This window comes from Oncorhynchus masou, chromosome 18 (assembly GCF_036934945.1).
Source record: "Oncorhynchus masou masou isolate Uvic2021 chromosome 18, UVic_Omas_1.1, whole genome shotgun sequence".
Lineage (NCBI taxonomy): Eukaryota > Metazoa > Chordata > Actinopteri > Salmoniformes > Salmonidae > Oncorhynchus > Oncorhynchus masou.
The window spans coordinates 61467055-61480695 of record NC_088229.1 but is presented as its reverse complement, the minus strand read 5'-3'; the positions used below and the strand labels follow the sequence as shown (position 1 = coordinate 61480695).

The window sequence follows — 13641 nt, the reverse complement described above, 5'->3', positions numbered from 1 at the left end:
CACCTGGATGTTCCACAGCGCTTCTGGCAAAATAATCTGTGGACAGATGAAACTACAGTTGAGTTGTTTGCAAGGTACACACACAGCACACCAACATCAAAACCTCATCCCAACTGTAAAGTATGGTGGAGGGAGCATCATGGTTTGGGACTGCTTTGCTGCCTCAGGGCCTGGACAGCTTGCTATCATCGACGGAAAAATACGTTTTTCAGGAGAGTGTTAGGCTATCTGTCCACCAATTGAAGCTCAAGAGAAGTTGAGTGATGCAACAGGACAACAACCCAAAACACAGAAGTAAATCAACAACAGAATGGCTTCAACCGAATATAATACACCTTCTGGAGAGTCCTGACCTCAACCCAATTGAGATGCTGTGGTATGACCTCAAGAGACCAGTTCACACCAGACATCCCAAGAATATTGCTGAATATAAACAGTTTTGTGAAGATGAATGGTCAAAAATTCCTCCTGACCGCTGTGCAGGTCTGATCCACAACTACAGAAAACATTTGGTTGAGGTTATCGCTGCCAAAAGAGGGTCAATCAGTTATTAAATCCAAGGGTTCACATACTTTTCCCACCCTGCACTGTGAATGTTTACACGGTGTGTTCAATAAAGACATGAAAATGCATAATTGTTTGTGTCTTATTAGTTTAAGCAGACTGTGTTTGTCTATTGTTGTGACCTAGATGAAGATCAAGTTAAATTTTATGAACAATTTATGCAGAAATCCAAGTATTTCCAAAGGGTTCACATACTTTTTCTTGCCAATGTATGTGTACACAACCAATAACATTTTATTTCATTTGAATGAGGTAGTAGAGTATACTAGCTACCCAGCTATTCCACGTAAAAACAATTGACTGAAAGCATGGGCGTGCTATGAGGACAGATAGACTGGTTTGAGGACACACTTTTGAATGATCAATTGGTCACACTGGTGCATTTGAGAGAGCAAAGCTAAATGAATAGAGTGAATGGTCAACAGAACAAAAGGCCTGGACAGAGCCCTTCCCAATGGGAGAACTGGCATCTCTGCAGTGCTGCAGGTATTCCACTCATCTCTCAGTCAGCATCCACATCCACTGAGCTACAAACTGGTACAAAGCCAACTGCCCATTGTTGTAGGTGTGTGTGTGTGTGTGTGTGTGTGTGTGTGTGTGTGTGTGTGTGTGTGTGTGTGTGTGTGTGTGTGTGTGTGTGTGTGTGTGTGTGTGTGTGTGTGTGTGTGTGTGTGTGTGTGTGTGTGTCACAATGGTATGTCAATGTAGATATGTGAGCATGTACCATAGATAAACTCACTCTCGTGGCAGCCTGTTTGACATCAGCAGTACATGTATGTTTGTTATATTCTGTGTGACCGGTCACCTCTCTCTCAGTGGCTGCTTAAAACGACTTGGTGCCGCCTCCACTGGGCAAAACCCTGTGTCTGCACACACTGATAGGATTCAGTGCCGAGAGAGGGACCACAGATCCAGTAAACACAGATCTGTGCTGTGTGCCCCTGCATCTCCCCCTCAGCAAATATACATCTGTGACTGTGTCCCAAAGTCTCACTCTCTCTCAATAAACCTCCTCAGAGATACAGCATAAAGGCAGGAGACAGATTATCTGAGAAAGGCCTGTGTTTTGGGTTCTAGCGCCCTCTGGTGGTAAAGAGTCGCCGTTCTAACACGTTGGATCCACAGACGTACAACAAAGCATTGGAGTCTTGATAACACATAGATCCCAAATGGATAATGTCATTGAATTCTATCTACAAGGACCAATAAAACGTTGTCCAAAGGACTTCATTATTTTCAACTCATAAAATAGCAGGTTGCATACAGATGCAGTCGGTAGTGTTTTTACTTAGTGCTGAGTACTGATTGAAACACGTGGTCTGGCTCATCCTTCATGTTCACAAAAAAAGATAAATCCCAAATAGCAATGTTATTACACTATTCACTCGTCCATATAAACGGTTTCTGCTCGACAAATGATAGGGAAAAAAGCAATGAGAGAAAGTGATGCCCACATCACATGGACTTTGAATGAATTAATTGGAGTCTATTCAAATTCAAGAGTTTGAATAAATCTCATTAGTGGGAGGGCAATAGGGTCATGGCAAGAAGCGATCCAGCTTGTCAAATTAACGTCAAAAGTTTTTTTAATACATTTTAGGTAACCCTAACCTTTTTCCTAACCTTAATCTAATTATCCTAACCTGCTACGTTAATTATCCTAATCTGCTACGTTAATTCTCCTAACCTGCTACGAAAAGTCCCATCAGACAAAAACTTCTAGTAAAAAAACGGTCATCAGCAAGGTAAGAGAATCATCGTTATGAAATCCACCTCTATTAAAAGTGATTGTAGCCTGTCCTACATATTCAATGTTCCTCTTAAAATGAGACAACAAAAGCATTCTAAATGTTTATGGTGCTTTAAGAGGAAAAGTCTTCTTCTAAAGAGACCTTGTTAATATCCTGTGCAATCAGACAATATTAGGCTACATTATCGAAACATAAATATCATATTTTGAAAGGGCCTATAAAAAATATTACTAAATAAAATATAATAAATTAGCCTCTTTGTCTAAAATAATAGAGTGAATTAAAAAGAAACAGGTTTATAATAATAAAGCCAAAAATTAAGTTGTTTGCAACGTTTTCAAGTTTACCTCTTATCAAAGCATGACACCTATAGGCCTATACTTATGCTACTATTAGGCTATGTCTATAACGTAGCCTGACTACATTTACTATACTAATATTAAATATAATACAATACAACACAATTCAGTACAATAGTTTATCTGTTCAGATCACTATGCTCCCTGAACTCAAACCTGTGTTCACAAAAGTAAAAAAAAAAAGTCTCTCTTGGGTTCTGACTATTAAAAACGTTTCTGAAATGATGGTCTCGCTGTAATTAGAACATTTTGAGATAAAAGATTCGTCAGACGAGTAAATCTGGTGTAGTATTTCAAGGCTTTTGTTTTTGACGGTTTCTATGAGGAAGAGATCTGAGACTGTTGTTTATAGCACATCCTCGTAAGCACCCGAGTGAGTCTGGACGCAGAATATGCGCACAGTTAATATGCTCTCTATCGTGTATTATTAATGCGGTACACGGGACGGGTTTTCAAACACACTTTCTAAAATAACGTATCAAGTTGGCATGCAGATGTTGCCTACTAAAAAGACAACCCGATGCTCCTGCGGAAATTTAACTTGTTTTCCACTCCCAATATTATTTATTTCTCGCACATGTTCAAATGTGTTTACCCCCATTAAATTATAGCAACCTATTACTAGAATTCCGTTGTGAGTAACTTTTTTTAATGGAAAGCGTTTTCCTTTCATTTCTAATATCGTAGAATCGTTTTCTTGTGACACTGCACGTTATTTCCCTCCTCTCTTTGTCTCGCTGCTGGTTATGCTACTCAACCTCTTTGTAACGGATAGCCTCATTTATTAGGCCTGGGCTACTGTATTCAAAGTAAACAATTAATAATAATTCAAATTTAAACAAAATTGAAGGATGAATTGTCACGTGGTATTTTCCGCACATATGGGTCTATTGGAAATCAGGACATGAGTCCGAAATGAACTATAAATAAAGTCCAAGCTATAGGCCTAAATGACAAACGCTAACGCTTGGTTGGCCTACGGATTTTTATCAAGGTAATGTGGATATTCCTTTGAGGCTTTTCATAATTTGAGCCCAAAATACACCCTTGCAAATTATCAATGTGATCTAAATCAGTCTAATATGGATGTTTCCTCTTAACCATGCTTGTGTGTGTGCATGTGTGGCCTATGGGGGAGGGGGAGACACGTCAAAGCTATGATTATCTTGAGTGGCTTGGCCCAGTATTGTTACCTGCTGGGACAGCGGCACAGCCCCTCTAAATAAATTGCAAGTGGCCTTGGGCAATAAGGGCCCTCCTTTGATCAGCCACACTAGCAAACGAGAAGAATGTGCAGTCAGTCAATCAAACTCACAAGCCTTCACACAACAATGGAGCCGACCTTGGTTTCTTTTTTTGTTTTTAAATTCATGTATTTCATTAGCCTATAACAATACGTCTGCTGGTTGGTCGGGCGCGACGCGATCAATAATTGATAGCAAGCGCAACGGCTGATTTCCCGCCTCTCCTTTGGCGCGCTTGTCACTTACTGTTGTCAGAACACATTTGCTTTGATGACACATTTGAGGAAGTAAGAAATGGCATCACATGTGATTATAAATTTACGGATTGGTGAAAGTTAGAGCTCCTTCAAACTGAATTTCCCGTTTGTTCAGGGGCCTCAATTGAAGTCATCTACCGGGCTCTAAATGCACAAGCACGGCTGAGGTGAGGTGTAGCCTATCCTTGTAAGAGGAGATATGAAGAGGATTTGAACTTTTTTTTGTCATGTGTCAGTAAACAGAATGAATTGTTTAAAAGGTGCGTGGATCACAGGGTGAAAAGTTGCTCTTTATACTGAAACCTTTGGGGCATGGGAGACATAGAGTTTAAAGATGGGGAAACACTTTGAGACCAAGATCCATTTCAGATCTCGGCTACTCCCACATGTGAAATTGATGTGAATGTTTGGATAAGAAGAAGTGGGTTTACTATTTAGTAAGTTTAGTTTATGGTGCAAGGTGCAGGCTATGTGTTTTCAGATTGTGGACTATGGTATTTTCAAGTAGGCTAAATAGCAGGGTTATTTAATGAAAAATGCCTATAGGCAATGTAGGCATATAGGCTGAATAGGTCTAAACATAACCCCTGAAAAAGCATATTTGCTAAAATGTCCACCTGTGTGTTGTCTGCTGCATTCCTTGTGGGAGGGTGAGGGATTTGTACAAAATTCTAAGGCGAGAAAAGTTTTAAGCAAAGTCACAAATGAGGGAAAAACAACATGTATGAACGGCTTAAAATAAATGACAGCTGCATCCATTTACCCCCCCCCCCCCCCATCTCCTCCTCCGTTCTGTTCTTCCAGCACCATTTCCTCTTTTAATTATCCCCAAGCAAAAAGATGGAGCACATCAGACGCATCGCGGTAAATCCCAGCCCTGGCATGAGCTCATAGCAGTTCCCGTGTCTGCGTCTGGCAAACCCGATATAGAGCGCGCGCTGGCAGCGACAGAGAGAGAGGCCGCCTGGAGATTTTTAATGGAAGAATGGGGAGGATGATCTCTGAGCAAAACAGGTATTCACTCTATTCACGTGAGAGGCTTTGGCGAGCACAGAGCGATCACGCCGCGTTTTCAACACCAGATTAGCCAATTCTGAAGAGAAGCCTCCATCGAATTAATATATATATATATATATATACAAACCCCTTGTTTACACCCCAGAAGAGTCAGCAAGATAGTGTTCTTTAAATGACTGCTTATAATGGGCGACATTGGAGGCCTACTTGGTCCTATCTCTGCCTGCAATATTTTGGGGATATATTGTGATGGTTTTTGACAGTGAGTTTAAAGACATGGTTTGGAATTTAAAGCCATTTTCAGTTTTAGTACAATTCAATGTCTCTTTGTTTTGACTGAAATCTGTTTGCAGGATGTTATAGGCTCAGTTTAATTAGGTTGCCTATCAAATATGTGGTATGACTCTTTCTTTCCCAAGTGTGTAAAATTTAAAAAAGGTTGAGCGTTCATCATTTCCTATGTGATTAGCCTACACATACTGCAGGATTGGGTAGGTTCCTTTCTAAATGTAGTTAGTTACCTATTCGAAATTGTAATCAGTACTGTAACTTTTGGATTACCTAAACTCAGAAACGCAATCTGATTACTCTCAGTTACTATGACACAGAAAGGTGTCATAGTGTATTATTTCCCCCGGCAAACATCCTTTCTGAATTTAGAAGTGACCCAAGAAGTAATCATCTAGTTTTTCCGAAATATGTGATTACAATATTTTTTCTGGTAACATACTGTACGTAACTGATTATAGTTCATTTTTGTAAACAGATTACATGTAACTCCCCTGCACTATGTGTTCCTTGGATGACACAGAGATGGCTGCAATGTACCCCCCCTTTACATTCTCTCTCCCTCGCTCCATCTTTCTCGTTCTAAGATGAAGAGTGGAATGCTCCACAGTGGCTGCTTTATTTCTCCTCTGGGGGGGGGGGACCAGAGATAACAGGCAGGGGCGTCTGTGATGTTGCTTTCCCTACAGGATGGGAAGGAGATGTCTTGTAGCACTGCTAAAGATGATCATTTGAGAGTTCTGAAATAAGGTGATCCTTTGCAAAACACAGGGGCACACAGATGCTGCGATCAGATGTAATGAGTGGAAAGGTTGGAATCCATCCCAGAGGGTTAAAATGATGACAACAAAGATGGAGGTTGACTATGCTGTTATGATGAGTATGATAATACAGATGCAGAACTAGAGTCTCTGCAAAGAACCTGAGATAATGATGATGATAATTATGATGATGATGATGATGAGGAGGAGGATTACGGTGATGATGAGAATGAGGAGGATGATTATGGTGATGATGAGGATGATGATAGTGGTGTTAATGACAACGATGGATATGCAGTCCAAAATCTTTAGCAAAAAAAAAAAAAGATGAGTGCAACTAGAATGATGAAGAGTCTAACGAAGAGTCTGATGAAGACTGAATCCTATTATACACCCAATACCTCAATTTGGTCACATTTTCTACCCCCCCAAAAGTCTCACAAGGACCTTTACAGAAGCAGACATCTGATAAGTCAGATACAATTATACACTGCACAATGTGATAAAAGGATATCAATTATCTACTTATGTCACCGAAAAAGAGAGCTGCTTAAAACATGAAACCTAAAGAAGCCTAGGGGAATTTCAAGGCAACCATTATAAAACAATGAAAGCTTATCAACGTTTCTTTAACTCTGATAATGAGTCACGTTTGGTTAGAAACGTTGCCAGACTAGCAGGTTTTTGCCCAGGAACAGAATGGCTATTGTGTTTCAGAAAATATAGTCTTTCTACAGACTTGAAGCAGCAAAATGCAGAAGTAGAGAGAGTGAATGGGCTCTTATCCTCATGAAAGGCTAAAGGATGAGACTGAACTCTCTGGCATCAGCTGGGCTTTAGGAACAGAACACACAAGGGCAACTCTTTCTGGCCTTTTCCCTCCTGCTCTGGGGTATGTTTACAAGCCAAAGCACTATTACTTTTCACATAGACTCAGACACAACTATGCCCTCCCTTTGACACACACACACACACACACACACACCACACACACACACACACACACACACACACACACACACACACACACACACACACACACACACACACACACACACACACACACACACACACACACACACACACACACAGTTGTCTGTTCATGACATCAGAGTAGGTCTGCAGGCTATGGAAGCAAAAAGAGACCAGATCACTCTAGATTACATCAACACAAGGGCTTGATTCAATCAATAACATCAGAATCACTTACACACACACACAGGTCTACGAAGGGAACACAACCACGATTCTGTGACCTGAGATCAGAGAGAGGGAAAATATGAACCCACACTGAAATAAACTATGATAATCCGTTTAACATTTTCATAACTTTTTCATATCAACGTTCAATCATTTTTTTTTCACATCAACCCCAAGTATTTGTAGAATATAGGGCTTTGTTTCGTTTACTAGAGAGTGCACGAACAGTCTAACCTCCTGCAAACGTTAAAAGCTCGGTTGTTCACACTACATACAGTACCTAAAGGCCTTTTGTGTGATGTTTCAATGGGCGCATCACCATGTCAGGGCTGAACAAGGGTCGGTGTAAAGAACACAGAATGAGGTAGGCATATGGGGTGGAGGGGGAGGTTTTGTATTTGTATAGGTAAACTCCAGCACTTGCGGGAAAGAGTAGCCTATGGTTCAAGAGACAATTGGAATGGTCCCTGACGTCTAAAAAGGTCACTTCTAGTCACTACAATGTAGACACAGGTCTATTTTACTGTCAGTACAAGAGTATAAAAAAGGGCCTGAGACTCTGCTGAGGGCTACGGTGCAGACATCAAGCCCTCCAACCATGGGAAAGGTATGAGCTAACAGGTTTAGCTTACTTGTTTGATGATTGCTGATGTAATTAGGGAGATCACCAAATGCTGTTAGGCTTAAGGTATTGGGAAGCTATTTGGCAAAGTAAGCTAGGCATACAATTTATGAAGCTATGTCAAAGACTTCAGTTGTAAAACTACACTGAGCAGGAATATGAACGCAACATGCAACAATTTCTAGAATTGTACTGAGTTACAGCTCATATAAGGAAAATCTGTCAATTGAAATAAATAAATTAGGCCCTAAACTATGGATTTCACATGACTGGGAATACAGATATGCATCTGATTTGGTCACAGATACCCCGTGGATCAGAAAATCAGTCAGTATCTGGGGTGACCACCATTTGTCCCATGCAGCGTTACACATCTCCTTAGAGTTGATCAGGCTGTTGATTGTGGGAGATATCTGGGGTGTGCAGCGACCCTTTACAGACCAAAACAAGCATACATAGGCTTAGGCACAATGCTTCTTAAGCTTGCCATAGTTTCAAATCAAATAGCATTTGTCGAGGGAGCTATCTTGTCAAGGGACCTAGCTTGTCGAGGGACCTAGCTTGAGGCAGCTAGCTTGTCGAGGGAGCTAGCTTGCCGAGGGAGCTAGCTTGTCGAGGGACCTAGTTTGTCGAGGGAGCTAGCTTGTCGAGGGAGCTAGTTTGTCGAGGGAGCTAGCTTGTCGAGGGAGCTAGCTTGCCGAGGGACCTAGTTTGTCGAGGGAGCTAGCTTGTCGAGGGAGCTAGCTTGCCGAGGGAGCTAGCTTGTTGAGGATCAACACTACGTCCTTGAGTACGGCTTTCAGTCAAAAGTCATTTTACTATCATCATCGCCGACTCAGTATAAATTACTTTCCACATAAACTATTTTATACATTTCTGTTCTTTGTAGATAATATTTTACGAAGGCCACAACTTCCAGGGTCGACACTATGAGTGCAACAGTGACTGTGCTGACACGTTCAGACACTTCAACTGCTGTAACTCTATCAGGGTGACCGGCGGTCACTGGGTGGCCTACGAGAAGCCCAACTTCAACGGCTACCAGTACATCCTGAACCAGGGAGAGTACCCTGACCACCACCACTGGATGGGCTTCAACAACTGCATCCGTTCCTGCCAGATGTTCCCCCCCGTAAGTCAGTCAAACTGATGGATAGGGTTACTCCTGCCACACATCAAACGGCACTTTAGAAATCAGCGTCAATCACCAGCCTTTTGATGTCATTTATAGATACAGAGAGGAGTCAAAGCATCAAAGTCCACAAGGAGATCCAGTCATTTTTTAAAGGAATAGGAATGCACCCCAAAGACTTACCTTCTTCATTTTCATTCTATTCATCATCACTCAGTGTTTTTGGCAGTATTATACTTCTGCTTTGAGAGGTTTCTCCTCATTTGACTGAAGATCTATTTCTAAAGGAAGCAAGTCTCTGGTATTAATCGACGTGTAGAAATTCTTAGATCGCCCAGTGTATAAAACTCTACTGTGACCTCTGTGATCATTTGCCCCTAATCACTTCTTGTCCTCCCTATTCCCTCCTTTCTGTCTCTTCTACCAACAGTACAGAGGAGCCTACAGAATGAGAATCTACAACAGGCCTGAGATGTCTGGTCACATGATGGAGTTCATGGACGACTGCCCCAACGTGTACGAGCGTTTCCGCCACCGTGACATCTTCTCCTCCAACGTCATGGAAGGCTACTGGGTGTTCTATGAGCACCCCAACTACAGGGGTCGTCAGTACTTCCTCCGCCCTGGGGAGTACAGGGCCTGCAACGACTGGGCCTGCCACAACCCCATGGTGGGCTCCTTCAGGAGAATGAGGAGTGGCCTGTAAGCTTCTCACATCTGGACTGTAACAAAGTGATTAAACATGCTGGTTTTTAAATGTGGCTTCTCTGTGTGATTGTTTTCCCCCATCTCAAATCAATGGCAAAACAATAGCAAAGCTTTTGTGTAAATAATTAAGTTCAAGCAATTAAGGGAAAGGGAAAGGGGGATACCTAGTCAGTTGTACAACGGAATGCCTTCAACTGAAATGTGTCTTCCGCATTTAACCCAAGCCCTCTGAATTAGAGTGGTGCGGGGGGCTGCCTTAATCGACATCCACGTCTTTGGCGCCCGGGGGCATTAGTGTATGGTTATTAGACATGAGAATTGCTGTGTACAGTATGTATACTATACCATAATCAACCCTAAAAGTTGTCTGCACCCTCATTAATGATTTATCATTTAATGATTTTTATATCTTGAAAATGTAATAGCTGACATGCACATTTTTGGGGAGTATATCAACAATGGACTAATGAAAAAATGCAAAAAGATTTTTGGGGTGGAGTTTTCCTTTAAGTTGGGCAGGGATGATACCAGTATCGCCATACTTGTTAGTTTCGTGGCAAGGAAAACAGTAAAACAGCCCTAATGTTGGAGACAAACATCATTATGTTGTCATCTAGAGTCACATTTATCTATTTTCCAAGCTATAGCACACAATATTATACATACAGCAGGTTTTTAAAGGACTGTTTTCATTTTTGCCAAGGAAAAAATATTGCTATACTGGTATGTCACAGCCTTAACATTAAGAATATTATTGATTAACTAACTGATTGAATGAATGAACTGCAAATCAGAAACTCATTGCAACAAGTTCAATTCATTATAAAGCTGTTAAGGATGGCTTAGTATTTTTCTCTCTCTCTGATAGTCTGTCTATACATTGCTCGCCTCAATGCCAATAAAGGCAGAGGTTGCAACTCTTATTGTGTGACTTTGGAAAGTGCCGTTGTACAGTATTTCCCATAGAGATAGAGAGCTTTTGACCGTGACAAAGAGCTGCTGCTGTGGGCCAGCCCTATAGTTTTCTGTAGCCTGTAGAGCACATTGTGCTGACACGACAAAGCTTTGTGTCACATTTACAAAGGCCTGATCCCTGCAGGGTCTATAAAGAGGTCCAGTACCGCTCACTACCCGGTCCGGTCCGAACTAAACACAGTCACAATGAGCAAGGTAAGCATGAACACACCATGCGTTTCATGGGGAAATACAGGAAAGAGGCTCATTTAACTATTGTCTGTGATAAACCGTGATACATCTTTCATATTTGGATTCACTGGATAGTATTATAAATAACTGAATAGCTTGCAATTTACCTAGAAATAATTGGCCAGTAATGATATTGGAGGGGGATTTTAGGAGATGGTGAATAGAACGTGTTAAAGGCTCAAAGCTAATGTGCAAGTATGAATGGACTGGACGGAGAGGAGGGCAGCACATATGCATAGTCTCAAAGGTATGTTCTTTTAGCAACACGGATGTATTTGTTATCTAAAGCAGGGGCATTGGAGCCTGCTGGTTTTCTATTCTACCTTATAATTAATTGGACACACCTGGTGTCCCAGGTCTAAATCAGTCCCTGATTAGAGGAGAACAATTAAAAAATGCAGTGGAACTGGCCTCGAGCTCAAGTTGAGTTTGAGGAATCTAAAGGATTGTATTATTAAACAGACTAAATAAAAGTCCCCCACAAGTAGCGGGCCTGGCACAGCTACTGGTATATGTCCATTACGTTTATGCGGGGTCTGTTAAGGAAGACATCCTCTTCTGCAAACCACTGGAAACCAGGACAACAGGAGGATATTTTTAAAGTACTGGACAATTTTTGTGACATCAAATGGACTTTGATGGTCAAGATGTGTTGGTATCTGTACTGATGGCGCAAAAGCCATGACAGGGAGACATAGTGGAGTGGTAACACGCGTGCAAGCAGTTGCTCCAGACCCCACTTGGGTACACTGCAGCATCCTCCAAGAGGCACTTGCTGCCAAGAGAATGCCTGACAGCTAGAAAGACGTTTTGGACACTACAGTCAATATGGTTAACTTTGTTAAAGCAAGGCCCCTGAACTCTCATGTATTTTCTGCATTATGCAATGATATGGGCAGCGACCATGTAACTCTTTTACAACGTACAGAAGTGCGCTGGTTATCAAGGGGCAAAGTATTGACACATTTTTTTAAATTGAGAGACAAGCTTAAAGTTTTCTTTACTGACCATCATTTTCACTTGTCTGACCACTTGCATGATGACGAGTTTCTCACACAACTGGCCTATCTGGGTGATGTTTTTTCTCACCTGACTAATCTGAATCTAGGATTACAGGGACTCTCTGCAACTATATTCAATGTGCGGGACACGATTGAGGCTATGATTAAGAAGTTGGAGCTCTTCTCTGTATGCATCAACAAGGACAACACACAGGTCTTTCCATTATTGTATGATTTCTTTGTGTGCAAATGAACTCGAGCTTACGGACTATGTCAAATGTGATATAGCGAAGCACTTGAGTGAGTTGGGTTTGAGGAATCTAAAGGATTGTATTATTAAACAGACTAAATAAAAGTCCCCCACAAGTAGCGGGCCTGGCACAGCTACTGGTATATGCAGGTTCTTTCCCGAAAAAGATAACACAAATAACTGGATTCGTTATTCCTTTCATGCCCTGCCTCCAGTCCACTTACCGATATCTGAACAAGAGAGCCTCATCGAAATTGCAACAAGCGGTTCTGTGAAAATTACATTTAATCAGAAGCCACTGCCAGATTTCTGAATTAGGCTGCTCTGAGTATCCTGCCTTGGCAAATCGCGCTGTTAAGACAATGATGCCCTTTGCAACCACATACCTATGTGAGAGTGGATTTTCGGCCCTCACTAGCATGAAAACTAAATACAGGAATAGTCTGTGTGTGTAAAATGATTTAAGACTGAGACTCTCTCCAATACAACCCAACATTGCAGAGTTATGTGCATCCTTTCAAGCTCACCCTTCTCATTAACCAGTAGTGAGTTGTTCACCATTTTTAATCAACATATAAAGTTTTATATGTAAGATGGTTAAATAGAGGGCAAAATTATTGATTATTATTATTATTTGTGCCCTGGTCCTACAAGAGCTCTTTGTCACTTCCCACGAGCCGGGTTGTGACAAAAACTCACACTCATTCTTATGTTTAATAAATGTATCATATAGTGTGTGTGTGGCAGGCTTACAATGATGCCAAAAAACAACATTTGAGAGTGCGCTGACCCTGGTGCTAGAGGGGGTACGCAGCTGGATTGAATGTTTAACGGGGTACTGGACTATAAAAGGTTTAGGAACCACTGCCCTAAAGGATGTGCATGTACCTCAGTGCGATTTCTGGGATGTGAAAATGAGCCGTGGATAATTTCTTATTGTTCCAATAACACTCTCTTCTTCGACATATGTACTAAAAGTATATATTATAGGTAGGCTTGGCCTATTTCAATTCCACATCATAAATGGTGTACGTTGGATTGCAGTTCCTGATAATGAAAATGTAATTGTGTTTTCATTCTGTGTTAGGTTATTTACATTTTTCAGAAGACAGCCAAAACATTTCCCCAATATCTGTGTTATCTGTGTTATCTGTGTTATCTGTGTTATCTGTGTTGCCAACAACAGGATGCATCTGGCTTTCAGGGATACAGTTTCATTCAACCTAGTTTCCTCTTCCGCTGGAAACCGGATGTGGAAACTCTGCTCGGGTGTTTCTTTTA

At 41.3% G+C, this 13641-nt stretch overlaps 1 protein-coding gene across 1 annotated transcript; it reads left to right on the top strand.

Annotated features, from left to right (window-relative positions):
• The first annotated feature begins 8039 nt into the window (after positions 1-8039).
• LOC135505059 (gamma-crystallin M2-like) lies at positions 8040-9901 on the top strand. Its single transcript, XM_064924096.1, has 3 exons — positions 8040-8048; positions 8953-9195; positions 9626-9901. Exons 1-3 carry the CDS (start codon positions 8040-8042, stop codon positions 9899-9901), a joined length of 528 nt encoding a protein of 175 aa, XP_064780168.1.
• Positions 9902-13641: the final 3740 nt, after the last annotated feature.